This window comes from Onychomys torridus, chromosome 23 (assembly GCF_903995425.1).
Source record: "Onychomys torridus chromosome 23, mOncTor1.1, whole genome shotgun sequence".
NCBI classification, from domain to species: domain Eukaryota; kingdom Metazoa; phylum Chordata; class Mammalia; order Rodentia; family Cricetidae; genus Onychomys; species Onychomys torridus.
The window spans coordinates 43,206,414-43,231,812 of NC_050465.1; the positions used below are offsets into that span (position 1 = coordinate 43,206,414).

Below are 25,399 nucleotides of genomic sequence, written 5' to 3' on the forward strand. Positions count from 1 at the left end.
AGTAGCCAGGCTGGGATTAGAACCCGGTCTCCTGTCTCCTGGTACATTCAGCACATGTCTCTGCCTGGTAATATCACGTAGCCCTCAGCCCATATGTGCTTAAGTCTCTGGGGACAGTCTGTTGTCATTGATAGTTCAGTTTACAGTCGTTTCTTTGGTTGGGAAATTGACCTAAGATTGTGTATGTAAGAGTCCTGTGTGTTTATGTTAAGACTTCATTAAAGTCCACTTCATTTTAAGCTGTAAGAGATGAGAAAAATATTCAAAGGAATTAATTTCATTATGAATTAAGACGTAAAATACCTGCCTCTGTTTTGTGATCCATGGTTCCTGCCCATTCAGTTGCGAGCTGTGAAGACAGCTATGTGTGCTGTCACTGACATCATCGTTGTCTGAATTTAAATACTGCAGAGGACGGCAGAGGATCCCCAAAAGAGAGCTCTGACGTTTTATGGGGAGAGGACTACCTGGATTGCCCCAGGAACCCTAAAAGACCTCCTGGACCTGAAGATGAAGTACCCCAGCGCTCCACTTGTGATAGGCAACACCTCTCTCGGTGGGTATCGTGGAGAAGCAGTTCCCCCTGCTGTGTTGAGACCCAAATTACTGCAGGAGGAGTGAGCTGTAGCACTGGGTCACAAAGCAGATTCTCACCTGGCCTCAGGCTTCTTTCTTTGGCCCAGCTGATGACCAGCTTGCTATGCAGCACATTGGCCTCTCATTCCAACTACAGAGTGTGATTAGATTGCAGGGAACAGGGAGATGTTAAGGTTTTGTTTTTTTCTGGCACCAACAAATAGTAAAACAGATCTTTCTCTTACTGAGTTTCAGAGGATGAAATCTATAGGTGATGAGTATCAGCCGGAGTAAGGAGAAACCACTGAGAAGGGAAACAGGCTTCCTTTGCTGTGCGTTTACTTCATGTTAATGAGTTCTAGGTCAGAGTTTTATTTACAAAGTGAAATTAAATGAATCTAGCTGGTGTGTTCCTCCTCTTCTTCTTCTTCCTCCTCTCCCTCCTCTCCTTCCTCCTCCTCTTCCTCACACTGGGGAAGGAACCCAAGGGATCACCAGGTTAGACAAGTGCCCTACTACTGAGCAATATCCTCAGCTGGCTTCACCCTTTAAAACTTTGGTGCAGAGGCTCACTGGGTTCCTGCCTCCTGAGCCTCCAGGACTACAGGCATGCGTCACCAGGCCCAGTTATGATCATTCTTCTCCCTTTTAGGGGTTGATATGAAGTTCAAAGACGTTTCCTACCCAATTATCATCTCTCCTGCCAGGGTCTTGGAATTACACGTCGTGACTAATACAAAGGAAGGTATGTTCTCATCTGTTCTAACAAGGTCCATGTGCTGCTGATGGTTTGGCTGGAGAAAGCAAATGTTGTTTGACACTAAGGAGGTCACAGGCTCATGAGATAGGAGGAAATCACACTTGGCACTACAGGGCTGAACCATGCCTGATCCTTTGTACAGAACATCTTCTAAATTGAGAAAATCATGAAAAAAATTTGCACATCCTGTCTTGAGATTCAACTTTTTCTGCAGAGAACTAGGCCCAAATAATGTTTGTTGGTTTTTTGAGACAGGGTCTCTCTGTGTGGCCCTGGCTGTCCTGGATCTCGCTCTATAGACCAGGCGGGCCTCGAACTCATAGAGATCCGCCTCTCTCTGCCTCCCGAGTGCTGGGATTAAAGGTGTATGCACTACACCATCTGGCTTCACTCTGCTACTTCTAAGGTCCCAGCTCCTCAAAGAGACTCTTCCCTGTTGTCTTCTCTCTGGCAGCTGAGGAAACAGTCACCCCGGTCTCCGGTAGGGAGCACACATTTTCCCAGGCAGCGAAAGCCGCACAGCTGTCCAACAAGGCTCCATGGGACTCTCTCACCACACAGAGTTCGGTTCTGTGAGAAGAACATAAGCAGAGTAAAGCCATTTCTAAGCATTCATTTTTTAATTAGTTTTCAAGTTATTTGGTTTCTCCCCTGATGCCGAACTGAGAGTCAGCAAATCAAGTCTCCTGAGAAAGCCACGGTCTCCTCCCTAGGTGTCACTGACATAATCAGCAGATGTGTAAGGCAATCATCAGAGGATGAGCTAATGACCGTCACTTATCATTCACAGTTTCTTTTTTCTTCAGTGGAATCTTCTTCCACAGCTAGGAGATGCTTTCAAAATGGTGCTATTTTAGGATCATGGCAGTTCGAGTGCTTTTTAAACTTTAATTAAAGACAATCCAGGATTTTTTTTTTTTTAAGGAGGGAAAAATACATAAGTAAGTAAACATTGAAGTGCTCCCACGCACTGGATATAAAGTTACAATCATGGGATTGAGAACATATGTGGCCGTGTTTGTCTCAACACCTTGTGTGTTGTCTATTAACAAATATGTTTAAGGAGGGAAAGGATTTTTTTTTTTTAAATGTTGCTTTTTGAACCAGGCTTGGTAGCTCACGTCTGTAATTTCAGCATCTGAGAGACTGAAGTGGGAGTGTTTCCATGAATTTGAGACCAGCCTGGAATATAATAGTAAATTCCACGGCAGCCTGGGCTACAGAGTAGGTCTGTCTGTCTGTTTCTCTCTCTCTCTCTCTCTCTCTCTCTCTCTCTCTCTCTCTCTCTCTCTCACACACACACACACACACACACACACACACACACACACACGCTGCTTTTCATCGTGTAGAAGCCGTTAGTGCAGGAAAGCATGCGTTGTGCTGCCCCACGTGTTCCCAGCAGGCCTTGTCCTGGGACCACACACACAGAGGCACACACACCAGTCTGTCAGGGCTGCTGTCTTCCCCGATGGTTTCGGTGCTGCTCGGTCCCATCACAGCTCTGACTCTGAGGACTTAATTATTTCTCTCGGTCTTCATCCTGCCGAGGAACAGATCCTCATGGAGGAAGCGCTCTTTCAACATCCACTGAGTTGTAAACAAATACTAGCTTTGTAATCTCCGATGGCAGAGATCTCTGTTTAGTCAGCGATAGATAAATCACAGCCCAGTGAAGAGAGGTCAAGTAAGTTGGCATCCTGAGTTCAACGAGGGATGAAAAGCCACGGAGAGTCAAGACGTGGCTATGTGAACAAATACCGTCCTCCTGGATGAATCTTTGGGCTCTTGAGCTGGCCTGTGTGATCTAAGTTAACCTATTGGACAAACAAAACCAAACCTTACTGACCGGTATCCTGCCCTGAGATGAAGCGCCAGCCACACCCATTCACACCCCGAGGCAGGCAAGCCTTCCTTTCTCAAACGAGGTAAGCAAGCTTTCTTTGTTCGGCCAGACCCTGCTTCCGGCAGGTTCTTCTCCCCACAGCCCTTCTACTCAGCTTGCCAAAACTAAATCATGAGCTCCCCCTGCTGCTGATAAAACAGACCCTAAAACATTTGCGTTCTTAGACGCTGGAAAGGGGGTGACTCTGACACAGAGTGAAATACGATGTAATATACAAAATAGAGATGCACTAGCCACACATTTCTGGTTTCCTGACAAGATTTTCTGAGCATGGCTCCCAGTAGGCGACACTTCACAAGGACCAGGAGCGTCACCAGGAGTTGCTTGCAAACAAACACCTCTTTCCACCTCTTCCTTTATCATGTATCATAGCTGAAATCACATTATTTAATATTTGCCTAGTTATCTCTTTCCCTATTGAACACTGACTTAAGAGGATCCCTTATCTGTATTCTTTGTCCAAGGCATTGCACCCAGTAGGTGCTTAGAAACAATTAATAAATGAAGCAGGTCAGAATTTACCCATAGTGTCTTTTAGGATAATGGTCCAACTAGAGAATGATTAGAACACTGGTCACATAAAAACAAATACAGGTTTGGTGGTAAATAACAGAAATTAGAAAAGCAGGGCTGGGGAGACAGCTCAATGGTTGAGACACTTGCCACACAAGCCTGAGGACCAGAGTTTGGATTCCCAGAAACATAACTGCTGAGTGGGTGTGATGGGCTGCCTGTCATTCCAGTTCTGGAAGGCAGAGACAGACGATCCCCAGAGCAAGGTGGCTACCAGGACTATCTATATCAGCAAGCTCTGAGTTTGATTGAGAGACCCTGCCTCAATGAATAAGGTGGAAGACTGACGGAAGACATTCCTAAAATCCACCTTGGGCCTCTACATGAATGCATGTTGCACACAAATGCCAGCACAGATGCAAACATGCATACACACACACACACACACACACACACACACACACACACACACACTGTGAGAAAAAAATGAGAGGGAGCAAGTTGGCAAAGGAATGGAATTCAAGTTCAACTTTTAGATGGGAAGGGTTTGAAGTAAGCCAGGAAAACAAGTGTTGTGCAAGGCATCAGAGATACAGTGGTTTAAAGCAGGTCTTCACCCTGTGTGATGAAGCTTATCATCGAACATCACGTGTCTCTCTTCTGCAGCGCTGGCCATAGCTGTAATCTTTCATGTAGTTTGTGTGACGTCTGCCTTCACCGCCTGATGATAAGCTTCCGTGTGGTTGCTGGGGATTGAACTCAGGACCTCTGGAAGAGAAGAGCAGTCAGTGCTCTTCACCTCTGAGCCATCTCTCCAGCCCCTCTCCTTGTATTTGTAAGACTAGTGAACATGGGGAATACTCACGAGTGAAAAAGGCAGCATCATAACCCTGGCCGTCTTTCCCCCACTCTCTCCCTCATTTCCAAGCTTACAGAATATTAACAAAGCTGTCTCACTTTCAGGGCTGACACTGGGCGCTGGCCTCAGCCTGACCCAGGTAAAGGACATCTTGACGGATGTGGTCTCCAGGCTCCCCAAGGAGAGGACACAGATGTACTGTGCTCTCCTGAAGCACCTGAAGACCTTGGCTGGGCAGCAGATCAGGAACATGGCTGTAGGTCCTCTCTCTTCCTCTGGGTGGGGTTCTTTAAGGAGGAAAGATGACATTAGTCACTATTTCTGTTTCTGGCTGTAGCCACCTTGTTTTCCACGTGGCTGAGGGAGAGGTTACCTACTTCAGACCCCTGCAGAGTAAGCCACTTAAATGGCCAGGTTAAATGCAGGGAGGATGTCTCCTGGTTCATTCCCCCATGGTTTTATACTGTCTGTGATTTTCTGTTGAGGATTTGTCTATCCAGTCCAGAAGCTTCTGTCTTTAAAAGTTCCCAAAGAGAGACTCGTTACCTTATAAAGATGGGTTTGTTGAAAATAATTAACCTGGTCACGGATGTGAATGAGAGTCACACAGTCTGCTCAATATCTTCTGTGGTTCCATACTACCTCTATAATATGCAGTCTAAAATATTAACTATAATTACAGTAGCCACATGAATAACCATCAGCAGTAAGTAAGTAATGTAGAGCAGAGTTATCATTGATGGCCCTCAATTGCTCTACAAGAAAGCTAGGGAGAGCTCAGTGGTAGAACACCCACCTAGCATGGGCAAGGTCCTGGGTTTGATACTCAGCATAACAGTAAAAGAACTACTAGATTGTTTCTCCAGTCCAATCTAAATCTTCTCTGATGACTGTGAATGTATTAGGTAGTATTTTATTGCTATGAAGAGACACCATGACCATGGCAACTCTTATAAGGAAAACATTTAATTGGGGCTGGCTTACAGTTCAGAGGTTTAGTCCATTATCACCATGGCAGGAAGCATGGCGGCATGCAGGCAGACATGGTGCTGGAGAGGTAGCTAAGAGTTCTACATCTGGATTCACAGGCAACAGGAAGAGACAGTGAGCCACTAGGCCTGGCATGAGCTTCTGAGACCTCAAAGCCCACCCCTAATGACACACTTCCTCCAACAAAGCCATGCCTACTCCAACATGGCCACACTTCCTAATAGTGCCTCTCCCTGTGAAGCTATGGGGTCATTTTCATCCAGACTAGCATAGTGGATTTGTGGTTTGGGTGTCTTTTTTTAATCTCATAATATTAATGTTCTGATTGGCCTGATTTGGAATGCCTGCAGTGTCCTCATGGGTCATCCCATCTGTGGTTCACCATCTGATGCATTCTTGCTGGTGGAACCCTCAGTAGTGGTTTTTCCTGGGAGGTGGATTGCTCAGAGCACAGGGGTCTGCCCCCAGGCCACAGTTCCCCATGCCGTATCTTTCACCAGAATCTCTCATTATGCTGCCAGCCAGGAAGGGATCCATAAGGCTTGGCTGGAAGGAGACACATTTTTTCTACCCTGCAGATGTCACTTGTCTCTGATGCTAGCTGGTTCCCTCCTTCAAACACTTGAGGCCTCAACAACTTCATCACCCCAAACATGCCTTGCCCCCTTCTCTGGCCCCCACACTCATAGCCCCACCCTCCCACCAATAATTATAAGCAATCTGTGTGGCTTTGTTTAACTATTTCTTATCTGCTGTCATGTAAGCCACAATTCATTAACTGCAGCATAATGACCTCATGCATAAATCATAGCTTGAGCTCCTTCCTAACTGAGGTTGTTTCCACTGTCTTCCCTTTCTTTCTTTCTTTCTTTCCTTCTTCCTTTCTTTTTGTAAATAATTAAAATGAAAGGATAAATAATTGCTTTAAATATTTCAGAATGTCCAAGAAAACCTGGAGCCATACTGGCATATTTTATTCTAATGGCTGAATTGTCCTGTAAAGAAATGTCCTCCTCTGTATAATTTACAACAAAAGCTCTGGGTTGCTTCTTAATATTTCTTTTAGTCCTTAGGTGGTCATATTATCAGCAGACTGCCGACCTCTGACCTCAACCCTATTTTGGGTGTAGGCAACTGTATCCTCAATGTTGAGTCAACAGGTGAGTTACCAAGTTCCCTTCTAGGTACAGATGAGTTCTCCAGACACTAAGCATAGAGACGTGGAGTGATAGGAACTCATCGTTCACACCATTTGACAGGATGCTGATGTCTCATTTTGTTGTGGGAAGACCTAGATGCATCAGGAAGACAGCAAAATGACATACTTCCAGCAGTCGAGAATTGTCAATAGATCCATCTCCACTTGATTTATTCTCTGATTGTGTTAGGTATTATTAATAGGATCTATAATCAATAAGAGATAACCTTTTAGGAACACCTGTAAGGGATTATTACCTTGAGTAGGTTAGCAGCTGGGAATGCCTGTGCATTCTTGTCTTGATTAGGTTCATTGGGACAGGATGGCCCATCCTAACTGAGGGACACACCATTCTTTGAGCTTGGGTCCTGAACTGCAGGATTGAGCAGGGCTGCACACAGCTCACTGCCGACTGACTACAGGTGCAATGTGTTCAGCCATTCCAGCCCCAGCATCCTCCAACCCTCCCACCCCACCCCCCCACCCCGCCTCTCACCTTGGCTTCCCCACCATGATGGACTGGCCTTTGAACTGTGAGCCAAAATAACCCCTTTCTCCCCTGAGTTGCTTTTGTCAGGCTATTTTGTCACAGACACAGAAAATGTCACCAAGACACAGATCATAAAGTCCAAGCTCTGTAGCTGGCTTATGTTACAGAGGTTGAAATGGTCTACAGCAGATTTACTCTCATGGTGCTGCTGTCTAGCTGATGACATGACTCACCTTGTCCTTTGCTTATATATTTAGATTCTAAAACAATCATTTTACCTCCTCTGAAGATAAGCTTTAGTACTTCAAAGAAGGAAGCAAACTTCTTTTTAATTCTCACATACCGCTTGTCACAGATCACTTCTGATCCCAGACATGGGCAGGGATCACATACCAAGCCTTTCTCCAGCAGACTTGAACTGAAGTTAGCTTGATTCTGAGTCTACCTTGACGTAGGGTCACATTCCACACGAGGAGGACTCATATTACAAGACTGTCACCACTTCAGACCCCACCCACAAATTGGGTCTCTGGAACCTCTGACCAAAATCAGGGTTTCCATGACCCCACCCTTTGGTTCTGTTATTTTGCTACCTTGGCTCCCAAAACTCAGGCAAGCACTTTACTGGTGTCTTAGTTAGGGTTTCTGTGAAGAGACGCCATGACCACAGCAATTCTTATCAAGGAAAACATTTCATTGAGGTAGTGGCTTACAGTTCAGAGGTTCAGTCCATTATCATCATGGGGAGCGTGGTGACATGCAGGTGGACAGGGTGCTGGCTATATGTTGATCAAAAGGCAACAGGAAGTGGACTGTCAGTCAAACTGAGTGAAACATGAGCAAAAGAGGCCCCCAAAGCCCACCCCCACAGTGACACACTTCCTTCAACAAGGCCACACCTACTCCAACAAAGCCACACTTCCCAATAGTGCTGGGGGCCATTTTCTTTCAAATCACCAAAACTGCATTTGCCCATTTACTATATGGGATATTATATATGTCAAAGGTTACTGGTGAGCCCTGGGTAATGACATCATAAGGCGACGCTCATGGGAAAGGACACAGAGCTGCTAAGTTGTCCCCAAACTGATCACTGTCCAGACACCTCCATATGTTCCGTCATCTGGGCCCAAGTCTTTAGAACCACATCATGGTAGATGTGGTTGAGAACACAACTGGTGTTTGCTAAAGTATCAATCCTCCCATCACATGGTTGGTTCCCCTGGCAACCAGCTCCCATCCTGAGGCCATTCAAGTACCCACTAAGAGTCACTTCATCAGTGAGAAAGATGCGTCCCTCATGCAGGAAACCCCAGGGAGTTTAGATGTCAGATGCTCTTACCTCTCAGGAAATCACACTAAGAGTTCTGTATCAGCAAACAGAATCAAAAGGCAAACACTAAAGCAAGACAGTCATCTAGCTCCCCTGCCTGGGGCTCTAGTGCTCCAGTCAGAGACAGGGACAGAAGCCAAATGTGTGTTTCTTACTAGTTCATAACATTGCAGGCACTGCACACATGTGTTTGTGTACTGTGTGCATGTGTGTATGTGTGTGTATGTGTGTGTATGTGCACTGCATGCATGTGTGTGTGCACTGTGTGTGCGTGTGTGTGTGTGTGTGTGTGTGTGTGTGTGTGTGTGTATTAGATCAAACTCAGAGCTTTGAGTACACTAGGTAAACACTCTATCATTGGGCTGGACCACCAGTGCCACATGGGTCCTGTCATGGGAAATTCTATAGCAGAATCCACAGGAGAGGATCCATGACCATCACATGCTTACCCTTCATGATGTCAAGAGCTACTAAGCAAATCATCATTAATGCTTACCTTGTTGAACAAACTTATTTGAAAGAGAGGTTCCAGCAGGACAGGTCAGGGAAGTAGTCCCCATGTGGTGAGACAAGGAAAGCTCTTCCTGGGTCACACATTACACAAGAAAAATCAGTCTATTTTTCACTTGACTTTTGATCAGATAGTGTATTCATTAATTTGAACCAATACCCTTTCCATCAATCCTGTTCCAGAATGTCTGTTACTTCTGGACACAGATCACACCCACCTCCAAAGAACAAAGATTCATCCTCACCCAGGCTCAAGAAGAAGAAGACCACCACCCACCCACCCCCACAAGAGTTCCCAAAATGTCACAGGAAATAAATATGTCACCTTTCCCGTGGCTTTCTCTAGACATGTAATGTTTATTTCTGGGTCTGCGTTTTAGGATTGGGGTTTGAAATAATCCCATGAGTTTATGGTTGTTTCAAGTGTTGAGGGACATGACTACCATTATCCATATTTCATCTACTAATGTTCCTGTCTTCACAAGTGATGTCCCCATGCTTACCATATGCCTTCAGAAAATTGAGGTCCTCACTTTTGCTCATTTATGCGTGTTCTGCCCACCCCATACACATTATCTGGCTCTGTGGCCACATGTACACATTGATTCAGGATGTTCTCCCCCATAAGTCACACACTGTGAGCTAGGCAGTGTTTCCCACACACTGGATGACCTTGCCACTACAGGGAGAAGGCTGTCTTTCCCAGGTGAGAATCGGATCATGGGTTTACATGATGTTACAGGTAGCTATTTTTCCATTTAATTTCCACTTTATAATTTTTTTTTTGAGACAGGGTTTTTCCATGTTGCCTTGGATATCCTGGAACTCACTCTGTAGAAGACCAGGCTGGTCTGGAACTCATAGAGATCCACCTGCCTCTGCCTGCTGAGTGCTGGGATTAAAGGCATGCACCACCACCACCCGGCTTGGAACTTGTGTTTAGCATAGGAATACCACTGGATATTATCAAGAAAAGATCTACAATAGTATAGGCCTTTGATGAAATGCTTTTCCTTTGGCAGAAGGAACACAGCAAATCCCTCTGGATGATCGCTTTCTTGCCGGACTACCAGATGCAAGCCTGAAGCCAGACCAAGTGCTCATCTCTGTTTTCATACCCATCTCTGGAAAGGTATGAGGTCACAGGGTTACAGTATCCACTGGCATCTCTGGTCTTTACCCTGAATTAGCCTTGACATACAGAAGCACAGAATTTGTAGCAAATGCCTTATGCTTGCAGAGGTGCAGATAATTCCAGATTCAATGTAACCAGCTCCTTCAACAATGTCTTGCAGCATCAGGACATTGTACACTCTTTCCCCACCTAGCTCTCAGGCTCAGGACACTTGGATCCACAGAGCAGTTCAGTGAAAAGGACCGATGTCCTTAATGGATAGGTGAGGAAATGGCACTCCAAGGAGGTTTTATCATTTCAACCAAGATTTGTGGTGAAAGGTTGGTGGAACAGGAGCCCAACCCACCACCAGCCTCAAAAGAACTAAGTAGAAGAATCATCTTAAAAATCACTTGGCCGTACTGTACCAGATTAATGTTTTCTTTAAATTGTTGATAATTACAGAGACGTGCATGATGCGCCAGTGAGCTCCAGTTATATGAGGATGCTCTCAGCATATTGGGCTTTCACATGGTCATTGATGGAGAAATACAGCTTTGACACACTTTCCATTCAGTAACAATACCTGTTTGCCATCCAGAAGCTTGGGCAAATGTTTGTTGCTGTAGTATCTCGGGTTTTGTTTTTGAGAGCAGTTCAACTGAAAAAGGGAAAGCGGCCATCCCTGCCAAGAATACTCTTTTGTTGACACTTGCCCACAGTGTCAATAATTCACTCACCATTTGTTGAGGGGCTTCTGAGCAGATGGAATGCCAAGGACAGACTGAGAGTCACTTTCGCTTACCCAAAACATGAATAGATATCTTCTCTCTGCCAGGGCTTACAGATTACAGTTTTAGCTAAAGTTCAGAGATGTGGCCGAATAGATTAGAACAATAAAATTAAAGATTCGCTGCTGCTGATTGAGCAGCAGATCTTAACCTTCAGAACCTCGTGGGCTAGCTTCAAAGACGCCACAAATTCAAAACAAGTTTTGCCAAAGGAGAAGAGAAACGGTGTTCTAAGCACAGAGACTACTCCAGGGTTCACATGTCTTAGTGAGAGTATCTGTAGTGAGTAGGAGGACTCAGAAGTTAAAAAGGAAAGCACATCACATACTCCATCACCCACATTGTATTCCTGTCACCCCCACAAAGTTCAACCTAAATCAGTTCATGAAGAGAGAATCAGATAAACCTAGTTAGGGACAGTCCACAAACAGTCTGTGGTTCCCCAAATTCAGTGTCATGGAAGACCAAAGAACAGTACTGCCTCAGAACAAAGGACAATGTCATCTTCACCACCCAAGACAGGGTAGGGGTTGTAACCATGCCACCTTCACCACCAAAGGCAGGGTGGGGGTCCTACCTGCACGCATGTAGAAATGTGAATGTGAACAGTATGTCAGATAATAGCATCATATCATTACTTGCTAATAAGGCTTGGTGTTAATAATGCCATTGACATGGAGCTATAGAGGAGAAAGCCCTTACATTTTAGGAGTCACATATAGACATATTTAGTGAGGAATCATCCTGGTGTCAATGATTCATTTCAACAAAGGTTGAGTATGTGTGTGTGTGTGTGTGTGTGTGTGTGTGTGTGTGTGTCTTAAGCTTGAGGGTAGGCATATGTGATTAGTCACTGGTGGATCCCTGAATCTAAGTGAAGGAGATATATATATATATATATTTACTTACAGTTCTGCTGTAAGACTGCTATAGATTTGAAACATTTCAAAATAAACAGCCATTCTTCTCGTTTTCCAGTGGGAGTTTGTATCAGCTTTCCGACAGGCGCCGCGTCAGCAAAACGCCCTTGCGACAGTGAACGCCGGAATGAGAGTTGTTTTCAAAGAAGACACAGGCACCATTGCGGACTTCAGCATCTTATATGGAGGCGTTGGTGCGACCACAGTCAGCGCAAATAAATCCTGCCGGCAGCTGATCGGAAGGTGACTTACAGACATTTGCTCTTACCAGATAAGTCCTTTGAATAGCAGCAACCATCATGACTGTCAAAGGGAAGGGACTGTGCCTACCGTCTATAGCCTAAAGCACTTTGGAGTAAGCACAAGAAAACAGCACACACGAAGACGACGTTGGTGTGTGTTATGGTATTCCTGGGTGAGAAAGTAAATTTGAGCAACCTTTGTGTGTATTTTAGGTTTCCTTTGGTGAGTGACCAGGCTTTTTTTGGGGGACCACCAACCAGTTCCCAAATCGTGACGCAGAGACCTATTCTTAGTTTTGAATGCTCAGCCTAGCTTAGGCACACTTCTGGCTAGCTCTTTTAACTTACATGAACCTGTTCATTGTTATCTAGCTTTTGCCTCGGAGCTTTTCACCTTCCTTACTTCTGTGTATCTTTCACTGCTCCTTGGGGCTGCCGGCCAGCAGCTGCCTGGATTCCGGCCCCGGGTGTCTCCCTCATTTTCTCCTCTCTTCTTCTCTCATTCCTTCTTTCTCATGAGCCTAGATGTCTCCTCCTATTTATTCTCTCTACTTGCTAGCCCCACCTATCCTTTCTCTGCCCAGCTATTGGCCATTCAGCTCTTTATTAGACCAATCAGTTGCCTTAGGCAGGCAAGGTGAAACAGATGCAGCGTATCTTTACATAATTAAGCACACATCCTTACAGCATTAAACAAATGCAGTATAAACAAAAGTAAAACACATTTACACAGTTAAAGTAATATTCCACCGCATAAACAAATGTAACACATCTTTCTGTAGTTAAAACAATATTCCACAATAGTTAAGTATTAAATACTTGCTTGGCGCTGCCCATACTGAACTGGTTACATCCTTTCCATGTGCCCAGGTGTTGGGATGAAGGGATGTTGGATGAAGCTTGCAGGTTGGTTCTGGAAGAAGTCTCCCTGCCAGCATCAGCCCCCGGAGGAATGGTAGAATACCGACGGACTCTGGCCATCAGCTTCCTCTTCAAATTTTACTTAGAAGTGTTGAAGCAGTTAAAGACGAGGGTAAAGTTGTGGTTGTCCTTAGGATGCCCTGGGGAAGAGAGTTTGTTCTAGATGCTTCTCCAGCCTCTGGGAAGCTTAAGTGAACACCATGTGCTGACCTTACTGTAGTTCTATTTGTGAGCTACATTTCTGAGGACCATGCTGAATGAAACCCAAAGTTCTCCTTAAGTTCACTCAAACTTCCCCAGAGCAATAAAAACAAAAGTCAGAAGACAGTGCAGTGACAAACATTTAAAATCCTGTATCTCAACTAAATCTCCACCAGAAGTACTTTCCATTAAATAAACTATACATCTGTGTTCCAGAATCCCCATGGATACCCTGACATCTCCAAGAAACTCTTACATGTTCTGGAAGACTTTCCTTTGACCATGCCACAGGGGACGCAGTCATTTAAGGTCAGTACATTTTTCTCAGTGAACAGAATGTGGTAGAACATTATTTGAAGGTGTGTTACTTTTGTTTATGTTGCATTTGTTTAACTCTGTGAAGCTGTGTTACTGTGCCTGTGTGAAACACCTGATGGTCTAATAAAGAGGTGAATGGCCAATAGTGAGGCAGGAGAAAGGATAGGCGGGGCTGGCAGGCAGAGAGAATATATAGAAGGAGAAAACTGGGAAGAAAGCTCTAGAACCAGAGAAGGAGACATCTCCAGCCATCCAGCAAGCCTCAAAGAAAGGTTTGCAGTAATATGGGAAAAGCCCAGAGGGAAAAGGTAGATGGGCTAAGTTAAAGCTGGCTAGAAACTAAGCCAAGCTAAGCTAAGGCCGGGTTATTTATAAGTAATAATAAGTCTCTCCGTGTGAGATTTATTTGGGAGCTGGGTGGTGGATCCCCCTGAAAGAGAGAGAAAAAAAAAAAACAGAACAGTCAAATGGGGACGCAGCTGTCTTTTAACCTGGTTTTACTTTGAATTTCAAGTTGCTACTGTGGTATTTTGAGAAAGGTTCAGCTATGGAATTATATTCAATACACAATAGTCAGAAAATGGAGCAGAATGGCAGATCCTATTGACGACAGCCAACCAAAACTAAATCTCTAGAAATAAAATCAGGAAAAAAAATATGCAGTGCTTGTGTAAAACAAACTTTTAAACTGCTGATATTTTGTTTTCAAAGAAATTACACTTGAATAAAAAGAAACAGTTCACCCTTTAATCCCAGCACTTGGGAGGCAGAGGCAGGCGGATCTCTGTGAGTTCGAGGCCAGCCTGGGCTACCAAGTGAGTTCCAGGAAAAGGCGCAAAGCTACACAGAGAAACCCTGTCTCGAAAAACAAAAACAAACAAACAAAAAGAAACAGTTTATAGCTAGGAAAGCATAGTATATAAAGATAACAAGTTTCTCATAAGTAATGTAGATATTAAATATATTTCCAATCAATAATGCTGACAAGAGTTTTGGAAATTTTGATTTTAAGGTTTATCTAGGAATATGGAAGCAGGCATTTATACAAGCCAGTAACAAGGAGTGGACTCAACCCTACCCAGCCCTGAGGCTGAGCCTTCAGCTCTAGTAACTTACATACAGGCATCGCATGATTAAATAATATAATCATTTCAGGATTCCAGAACAGACTAAAAGATCAATAAAGCAGCACAGAGTCCAGAAACAGACCAGGAAGTGTGTCATCATGAATACAAAAATACATTTCAAATGAACAGTAAAATGGAGGGTTTAAGTAAAGACTTCTATGTGAGTCACTTTAAAAACAAGAAACAAGTGGGGCAGTGGCGGTACACGCCTTTAATCCCAGCACTTGGGAGGCAGAGGCAGGCGGATCTCTGAGTTCGAGGCCAGCCTGGGCTACCAAGTGAGCTCCAGGAAAAGGCACAAAGCTACACAGGGAAACCCTGTCTTGAAAAACAAAAACAAAAACAAAACAAGAAACAAAGCCATATTTCCTACCTTACAGTGAGTATAAAGTCCAGATTTATTAATATTTTAAACATTTAAAAATGGCAACATGAAATCACTAGGTTAAGATGTGTGCAGATTCTGAGGAGGTCTTCCAAACAGGACTGAAATCCAGACGCCATGCAGGAAAAGCCTGACAGATGTGGCCACATAAAAGAATGCATGAGCGATAAAAAAATAACATTCACAGCAAAAGCTTTTACAAATGCATAGATGTAAAGAATTGGCAGATCACTGGGGAAAAATTAAAATATTAAAATAGAGCCTCACTCGAAATTTTTAAAATGCCTTTTAAGACAACTGTGAGATGAGATTTCAGTCTATCAGATTGGAATAATTTTAAAATTTCCATCATGCCTAGGTCTCACTGGCCTTTTTCTACAAACGCAGTCTCATAGAATCAAGTTGTTGAAAGAGAACAGCCTATTTGTAAAGGTAGTGGGGTTCTCTGGGAGCCCAGCAGCAGGGGGCAGCAAAGACCTCCTTGCTGTGTCTGTTCATTCCACGCCCTGGTTTTAAGAGGCTTTTTCTCTTGCGGTTTCTGAGGCAAGAGTTAAACAAAAGGGAAGAGTGTTATCAGTTCTTGTCACTGTCTCAGTGGCGGTGAGTGCTCAGGTGGCCGCTGGCTGGATGTTACCTGGAGAGCCTCCTTGCCAGGTTTCACACTACTTTGCTGAGGAGACATGACTATCTGTTCACCCCACGTAGGGTACCACTGAGAGGACAAAGGAATGAGCCCATCCAAGTCCAGCTTGGTGAAACCATGAATGTATTGGACTAACTCATGAGGGCATAGGTGAGGGATTACTTAAAGGACTATAGGTAGCCCCCAAACAACTGTGTCACCAAAAGGTCCCACCTAGTAGGGGAGCCAGCCCTCCTTACCTTTCTAGTCACTCATGTAGAGTTCAGACCCCTGTTTCCATCATCAACAAAGGTGTTGCTTACACAGGCCTCTGTCCTCTGCTCCCATTAAAGAAATCTACCACGGGCCCAGCTCAGATGACTGCCAGGATAGAGCTCTCTGTACTTAACTAGTAATGCAGATTAACTTTTTCTAGTGCTAGTTGTGATAAAATACCTGAGATAAGTCAACTTCCAAAGAGCAAAGGCTCATTCAGCTCATGGTTTCAGGAATTTGCACTTATGACTGGTTGGCTCCAGTTTCAGGGAGACAGTGGTGAGGTAGAACACCATGGAGGATAATGTGTTGTAGAACCAAGTTGCTCACCTCATGGCAGCCAGGAAGCAGAGATGAAGAGGAGAAAGAGCTGTGGTCCTGATACTTTCTTCAAGGGCATGGCACCCAGTGATCTAACATCCTTCTGCTATGCTCTGCCTCTTGAAGGTTTTACCTCTCTTCCCAGTATCACCCCAGGCTGGTCACCAGGCCTTCAACACACAGGTCTTTGGGGGAATAATTCAGACCTAAATTACAGAAGGAAACATGAGTAAACTTTATACCCATCCATTGGTACCTGTCCTGTCAAAACACAGCTGCCTTTAGAAGTTTTGATTACCCTTCAGGGTTGGGGAAAGTGTGAACTGAGAAATTAGGGTTATGTACACACACACACACACACACACACACACACACACACACACACACACATGTTTTTTATTTCTTATCAGAGAAGTAAAGTGTGTCCTTTGATTCTCATACAAATCTAAAGCATATAGCAGAGATTTTTTTTTTTTTTCAAGACAGGGTTTCTCTGTGTAATAGCCTTGGCTGTCCTGGAACTTGCTCTATAGACCAGGCTGGCCTCAAACTCACAGAGATCCTCCTGCCTCTGCCTCTCCAGTGCTGGGATTAAAGGCATGCACCCTCATAGCCTGACTTAGCAGAGATTTTTTTTTAGTCATTAATGATAAAACTAATTTTAAAAAATCAGTGAATAGAAGTAAAAGGGATTGAGTTTGGTAAAATGTGGCTGATTTAGATACAAAACTAGAAAATATCTTACAGAGAAAAACCTGCACCTTTGAGACCATTTTTCCCTACAGGGAACAAATAACTTTATTTTCTCCGGGAAACAAAATCAAACACTGCAAGTCCCCACCTAACTGTGCATCTCCACCCACCCTTAGCATTATAGAAAATGGAACAAACCCTGCATGTACCCACGTAATTGTGCATCTCCACCCCCCCTCCCTCAGCATTATAGAAAATGAAGCAAACCCTGCATGTCCCCATGTAATTGCATAGGTGGATTCCACAGGCTTGCTGGCCAGCCAGTCTAACTAAACAGCAAACTCCAGGCTCAATGAGAGATATCCTGCCTCAAAAATAAGGTGGAGAGTAGAAGACACTGGATGTCAAGTTCTGCCTTTCATAGTCACACACACACAGATAAACACATATGTACACACACATATATACCACACACACACACACCCCTTTTAAATGTATATTCTCTCAGTTTATGAATTTAAAATGTTGTTTTAAAATGTAGCTCTAATTCCTTTGAAGGTTAGAAGCTACAACCCAAAGAACTTAAACACTAGAAACTTCTGCCTAAGGCTTGCTAGAACTCCTGTCTCCGATTGCCACCCACTAGAGCACGTGCACCTGCCGCTAATTGATGATGCTGACTTCAATGGCCTCTCACTGGGGTCTATTTATAAGTCATACAGGTTTCCTCAGAAAACAGGTCTCCTAGCTGCTAGCTGTCACAAAATCTACCTTTGTTCAGGTGGAGCCCCTGCTTGTCTCTCTTTACCAGGTGTGAGTACCTTCTGTTTTACAGTGGGGGGGCTCCCTTCCAGACCCCGGATCAGTCACAGACCACACCAGAACATCTGTTTTCACTGAGATCCTTCATTAGGCAGGGGGAAAGTTAAAGTGACTGCCTTCTGACTCAGGCAGAAAAACAGCAGCAAACGACCTTGCAGGTCCATTCTTAAGAAGAGAAAAGGGGAGGTCTGGGTTAGCATGGGCTAGGGTGTGCGTGGTAAAGGAGGTAGGGGAGGAGGGAGAAGGGGGAAGGATATTTGTCCTGGAGGACAGAGGACTGCCTCTGGATAGAGAGGAGACAGACATGGCATGTGGGCAAACAACTCTTTATAAAGGTAAAGGGGGAAACCCCGTGTTGGGATGAGATATTTAATTTTAATTGGACATGTTAATTAGATGAGCCAAAGGGGGCTTTTGATTGCTGACCTTGGTGGTCTGCCTCAGGAGGGGGAAGTGACCAAATAAGGAAATAGACGTTGGTGACTAGCTTCAGGAATGGAATCTAACAGTGTTTAGCAAGGCAGAGGGAATGGGGAGAAGGGCAAGGCCTACCAGAGCCACATGCTCGAGTGGGCTAGTGCCCCTTCATGTAGATAGGCAATGGGAAAGAAGAAAAACCCAGGTTAAGCTGAACTGAGCTGCTTTGGAAAGCTTGCCTCAAGAGAATGGGCCGTCTTTAATCCCAGCACTTGGGAGGCAGAGGCAGGTAGATCTTTGTGAGTTGGAGGCCAGCCTGGTCTACAGAGAGAGATCCAGGAAAGGTGCAAAGCTACACAGAGAAACCCTGGAGAGAGAGAGAGAGAGAGAGAGAGAGAGAGAGAGAGAGAGAGAGAGAGAGAGAGAGAATGGGCAAGACAGCCACTTCCTGGTGGATCCTGATGACCCTGGTCTTTCTCAATTATTTCCTTCTGTGCTCTGTTCTCAACACAGGGTACAGACCCCCAGCAGCCCCTGCAAGACCCAGTTGGGCGTCCCATCATGCATCAGTCTGGCATTAAACACGCCACAGGGGAAGCAGTATTTTGTGATGATATGTCTGCCCTGGCAGAAGAACTCTTCCTGGCCGTGGTAACCAGCAGCAGGCCACATGCCAGAATCATGTAAGTGATCATGGTGGAGTTGGGAGGCTTGGAATACCCAGCAGGTACCTAGGGATGTGGTTGCCTCTCAGCAATTAATCCACTCAACACACCGGAAACAATCTGAGCATGTACCTTGAAAACACAAGATGAAAGGAAACAGTGGATATGGAAGCCTAGAAGAGGAAGCCCCACTGCATAGGCAACTTTCATCTGAACTTGCCGTTGTGATCTGAGAATTTAATGAGGCAAGAATGACTTTCCTGCCTCGTGAGACCCCCACAGCTGCAATCCTCTCTTTTATGACTGTCTACCTTCAGAGGAGCCTGTTTATCAAAGTGCCAGCCCCTGAGCACTGGCCTAGGGAAGCAGGCGTGGACTCACCCGGAAGGTGAGGCTAGTCTGCGCCCAGTGGAGCGAGTGTCCTCTACCTCCAACATCGTTTGCCTTGTGTTAAGACCTCCACATTGTGGACCTGCCTAGTGATGCTCATGTGAATCCAGGGGGTTCCTCAGAATCCCCATCTTCCCTTGGATGAGGTCCTCACCACTGGGTGACACACGCTATGGTTTTATTTCCTCCCCAGTTCCCTCGATGCCTCCGAGGCCTTGGCATGCCCTGGTGTGGTTGATGTGATAACAGCTCAGGATGTTCCTGGTGACAACGGCAGAGAAGAAGAGAGCCTATATGCACAGGATGAGGTATTGGCAGCGGCTCTCCCCTGGTAGAGATCATTGCACGGGGGCTTTGTGTACGTGACCACATAGTCTTCTCCAATGACCTGAGACTACCTGTCTGTGCTAAGCCTTGCTCTGTAACTGACTTGGGGCAGTGAGAACCAGCTAAGTGGGAACACTTCTTCTTCTAAGGGGAAGACATTGAGGCTCAGATACTTTGGTGACTTACCTGAGACACATCAGCAGAGGTGCTGTTAACACCAGCCTGTGATCTGTGCTACAAGTCACCCTCCCCTGCCCCAATCCAGAGCACAGCCCTACTTCCTCCCTGGTTGACAAGAGGAAGCCATCTTTCATCCTCTTGTGTATCCTCTGCTCTGCTTCTCAGGTGATTTGCGTGGGTCAGATCATTTGTGCCGTGGCTGCTGATACTTACGCTCATGCCAAGCAAGCCACAAAAAAAGTGAAAATTGTCTATGAAGATGTGGAGCCCATGATCGTGACAGTTCAGGTAACTTCAGCATCTGCTCACTCTTGGGGACAGTGAGTTTTGGTAGGAAGCATGAAATGGTATTGTTAGAGGTGGCTATGCAGTACTTGTGAAATTCCTTAACCCATGGCATTTGTCACTCACTCTGGCGATAATACACACAGAAAAAAAAAAAAAATTCTGGAAGTTTCTTGCCTTCCTTTTTCCATCAGATACTTCTGGATTGAAATGGGTCCTCCAACCTTAGGATGACTGTTGCTTATAAGATCTGGTTTTACTCAATTACTGAGCAACCCTCAATGAAACATCACAATATTAAGAGCTGCCAGCTTGGGTCATGCTGGGATCAAGAATAATGGGCCTTAGCAGTTCGTGTTCCTGGAGTTGCGTCCATGCCAATAGATACCCACATGCTCCAGAAGAGAATTTGACATCGCTGCTGCCATTGTTGCTGGTATAACAGTGGCGACCACCGCTATTACTGTTTCTGGGATTGCCATTTCATAATTAGTTACTACAGCTAGCACAGTGGAGACCCTGGCAGCAAAAGTAGCTACCACAGTTAATTAATCTTTCATTCTATTGGGCATGACAAATTGAAATCAATAGTTATATACATTTCAATTGGCCTTGAAAGCTATAAATTTACAAACTCAAGTTCCACTTGCTCTCAGGATACCATCTTACAAGGTCTCCAATTTTCAGTAAAACTCGTTAAGGAAGGGAATGGTTCAATTGCCTTTAACCTACCGGCTATGGGTAGATTAAGACTTCTGTTGGTCTTTTCTGTGTCAAACACACAGATTGCAAGCCCAGCACCGCTTAGAGATCTTTGGCAATAGTCAACTCTGCAGCTCTCACACAATTGAGCCTATATGAAATGAGTATTCAAAGACGGGTAATGCCTGGGGGGGGGGGGGCACTCACCAACCTAAGACAGAACACCTGTGTGGCCTGGACACGTGTCTCCATGATGGGTAAGGTGACCTGCTGACGTCCCATGCAACCTAAGTCAGAAGCTCATTTTTTAGTAAAAGCGGGGGACTTGTAGGTCCCTGGTCCCTGTTTTGGGTAACTGTTGCCTTGCTTGCCGCCCTTGACCTTGATATCCTTCCTATGCTAATTCCCTGCAAGATTCCACCCTCCTGAATGCTTAAGGGAAGTTCCTTGTCTGTGAATCCAGCATATTGGGCGTTAACTGCTTAGATGCAAGATTGTAAAACATCAGGAGCCGGGGTGGATTTAGCTCAAAGGTAGAGGGCCAAGGCTTGGGTTTGATCCTCAGCTCAAAACAAAAAACAAAAAACAAGAAACATCAGAAGCGAACTTCTGCCTTGCAGGGTTCCCCCCATTGTGCTGTAAGTCTGTATTTAAGACCTCCTCCCTCCTTCAATAAATGACATTCAACATTAAAAAAAAAAAAAAAAAAAGAGGGGGTCAAGAACATGATTGGGAAACCCACAGAAACAGCTGACCAGTGCTAGTTGGAGCTCACTGACTCTGGACTGACAGCTCGGGAACCTGCATGGGACTGAACTAGGCCCGCTGAATGTGGGTAACAGCTATGTGACTCGATCTGTTTGTGGGGTCCCTGGCAGCAGGGCCAGGACTTATCCCAGATGCATGAACTGGCTTTTTGGAGCCCATTCCTATTGGTGAAATTATTAAGGCCACTCCACGTAGTTAAAAGGGAGGTTTATTTTATGGGTAACTTACAAATGAAGGGATAGGTTGCAGGGTCTGGGAAAGGTATGGCGCAGTCCGGCGGGCGGTGTTCTCTGGAGAACTCTGCTCGGTTCACCTCCGCGTCCAGGGTCCCAGAACCAAGAGCGCTCTCCTCTCAATCCTGGGTCTTCAGCTTCCTCCCTCAGCCCCGCCTTGTGGGCGTGACCATTACCGAAGCCTCAATGGGGGTTGGAACTTCCAGGCCAATGCTGGGATGGCTACCCACTACACATTCCCTGTGGTGGGATACCTTGCTCAGCCTTGATACAACGGGGAGGGGCTAGGCTCTCCTTCAACTTGGTATGCCAGACTTTGTTGACAACCATGGGAGGCCTTACCCACTCTTAGGAGTGGATGGGGGTAGAGTGGGAGGGAGGTGAGGAGGTGGGAGAAGAGGAGGGAGGGGGAACTGGGGTTGGTATGTAAAATGAAAAAAATTAATAAATAAACATATTTAATAATTAAAAAGAAGAAAAAATGGGTCTTCCAATCCCTCTACAGACCCCTCCTGGGACCGCCCACCCTGAGGACACCTAAAACAAATCCTTCTGGTTTTCCCAATTTCCAAGCTTGGCATTTGAATCTTAGAAAGTTCACTCCTTTGCCTCTTAGGTGGATTTGAAGATCCGTAAATTTGGCATTTATTTCTCTTAGCATCTGCCCTGGCTCCGTGTTATCTTTAAGTTTTCTGTTGCCCTGCATGGGACTGGCCCCTTCCCCTGAGTGTGGAGAGGATCCTTTTGCTTTTCTTCACCTTTTTCTAGATTCCAAGGTCAACTGCAGCAACTCCTTCTCACATTTTGTGACAGGCCCACTAGGGAAGGAAGCAGCACCATTCACCAGGAGAGGGTCAGTGATGGGGAACTGGCGGCATTGCTTGGCAGACCAGACAACCTGCTGGGTGTACTCTGCTCCTTTACTACACAGACTCAGTAAGATTTGTCCACAGATCCATACACTGGGGTCACATACACTTGAAGTCAAGTGCTAAGAAAAATCCGAGATGAGCAGAGTTAACCTCACCACACCGGCTCACTGTATCAGAATAGACCGAGATCGGAGGGTTAAGTACTGGTGAAGAGGTCAAAAGCAAAATGGAAGCGGCGAGGGAGGAAGGTACAGGTGGACACTGTAACGATATTTCAGAGTACAGCTCAACTTCTGACTTCCATAAGAGAGGAGATTAATAAGTTAGCAATGGAAAGTGGGTGCACGTCACACAAAGAGAAACGTGAAGGTAGGCAGCAACTGAAAACACATCCGCCAGCCACGACACGGGAGACAAGCATATCCCTAGTTATAGAAGTATTTCCTAGAAACAAAAGAATAGGAAAACTGAACAAGTAGATCCAAACAGCCAGACCACAGAAGAAATTACAAATGGCCAATGTGTGATGCTACGAATAAAAGAAGAAGATTAAGAGCTATAATAAGTTTTCATTTTCAACAACAACAACAAAAAAGCGACAACACTGAGCAGGTGAGCTGTAGGAAAGGAAGTGGTATTGTCTTATCTCCCTGAGGTGAATAGGAAACACAACAATAATCTCTGTGAAGGGACATTAGCAACATCTATGAAAAGTCGAAGCAAATATATCCTTTACCAGCAAGCCCAATATAGGATCTTATCCCCAGGCTTAGACTGTCCACCTGCAAGAGAAGGTTTTCAGAATCATTCTCTGCACCATTGTTGGCAACAGTAAACACTGAACACAAGCCCAGGTCTCCTCTGTATAATGGAACTGAAGCTTGCCAGAGTGCTTGCCTGGCATGCAGGAGGCCCTGAGTTCAACCTTTTTGAACCAACACACACACAAACACACACACACACACACACACACACACACACACACACACACAGGAATTCTGTGGAGTTGTGTACTTTTTTAAGAGCACATTCTCTATTCCATGGCTACAGAAAGATCTCTAAATCATACTGATAAATGAAAAGGCCAAAGTGAATAATGAGGGGGTTAAGAATATAGACTTATATTTATTTGTATTTGCATATATCTGAGAGAATACACAAACACCTAATGGTAGTGTTCACCTTTGGGGGGTGCACCCACATCTGTGCACCCACAGGAGGACTGCCTCTTCACCAATCTATGGAGATGCTCTCTCACTTTGCGAACACTGGAATATGTTGCTTAATTTTTTTAAAAAAAGTTTTAAGGGTTGGGGATTTAGCTCAGTGTTAGAGCACTTACCTAGCAAGCACAAGGCCCGGGGTTCGGTCCTCAGCTCCAAAAACAAAAATCAAGTGGGGGCAGTGGTGGCACACGCCTTTAATCCCAGCACTCAGTTGGCAGAGCCAGGCAGATCTCTGAGTTTGAGGCCAGCCTGGGCTACCAAGTGAGTCCCAGGAAAGGCGCAAAAAGCTACACAGAGAAACCCTGTCTCAAAAAACAAAAAACAAAAAAAAAAAGCCTTTCATTTAAAAAAAGTTTTAAATATAACATTGAAAAGAAGAAAAAAAAAAAAGGAAACCATTCACAAAATAATGGAGAGAACAGCCAGCTGAGACTTGGAGAGAACCTTGCAAGGTTCTCAGTTATGTGTCTGATCCCAGCTACTGAAACTATTCTTTTTGTCATACTCAGCAACATATCTGGCTATGAAGGGAGGGTAGAGTGAATTCCAAAGCTAGTGTAAGGGTTTAGGCTACTCTAGCATTAAGCCTCCATAATGGGTTTCTTCTGAAGATTAAGGAACACTCGTGTCCTGAATTCAGGGAAGATTGATGGGCAGTTGCATAATGGGCTGGAGTACACTGTGATCACGTCCTCCAAAGTGTACCAGCTCAGAAGACAAGATCCACAGTGTCCCCAGACTCACTGAGGTACTAGCCAGTCGTGTGCTGTCTGGGGAATTTTGAAATTAATGCTTATCGTGATACATGGGTTTCAGTGTGCAGGATGTGCAAATGGCCAGACTGAGCCACATGAATAACACCTTTTATTTGTTATCTTCCCAGGATGCACTGCAATATGAATCATTCATCGGACCTGAAAAAAAACTGGAAAGAGGAAATGTTCAGACAGCATTTCAATGTGTTGATCAAGTCCTTGAAGGTGAATTCTTTTGGGGGGGGGGGTGTTCAGGGAGGTGGTTGAGACGGGGTCTTACTCTGTAGCTCTGGCTGGCCTCAAACTCACTATGGAGATCCACCTGCCTCTGCCTCTCGAATGCTGGGATTAAAGTCGTGGTCTACCATACCCAGCCCTTTGAAGCTGAATTACAGGAGGTTTTAATATACTGATACTGCAGCTTCTATGAACGTTGAAGTGATGCTGTGGTGTATCCCAGCACTCTGGATGCTGAGGCAGGAAGAACATGAGTTTGTGGGCAGCTTGGGCTGGAGCATAGTGAAAGCTGTCCCCAAAGCTAAGGGTGGGGGACACAGCTCAGTGGTAGTGCTTGCCCAGCATGTCCAAGGCTTAGATGAACTTAATGAATCTTAACTCTTCTCATGAAATGAGCTATGAGGGGGAACACCCAGATATCGGACTCAGAGAAAATTCTGAGAAATATATGGAA

General features: G+C 45.0%; 1 protein-coding gene across 1 annotated transcript in view; it reads left to right on the forward strand.

Annotated features, from left to right (window-relative positions):
• The window catches only part of LOC118573193 (aldehyde oxidase 3-like), a 91,211-nt gene that overhangs the window by 21,233 nt on the left and 44,579 nt on the right, over positions 1-25,399 (forward strand). Inside the window, 12 exon segments of the mRNA XM_036173375.1 lie at positions 412-556; positions 1,229-1,321; positions 4,719-4,870; positions 6,671-6,764; positions 10,158-10,267; positions 12,019-12,203; positions 13,073-13,235; positions 13,541-13,633; positions 18,819-18,988; positions 19,554-19,668; positions 20,033-20,155; positions 24,837-24,933. Coding sequence (XP_036029268.1) covers positions 412-556; positions 1,229-1,321; positions 4,719-4,870; positions 6,671-6,764; positions 10,158-10,267; positions 12,019-12,203; positions 13,073-13,235; positions 13,541-13,633; positions 18,819-18,988; positions 19,554-19,668; positions 20,033-20,155; positions 24,837-24,933 — 1,540 coding nt within the window.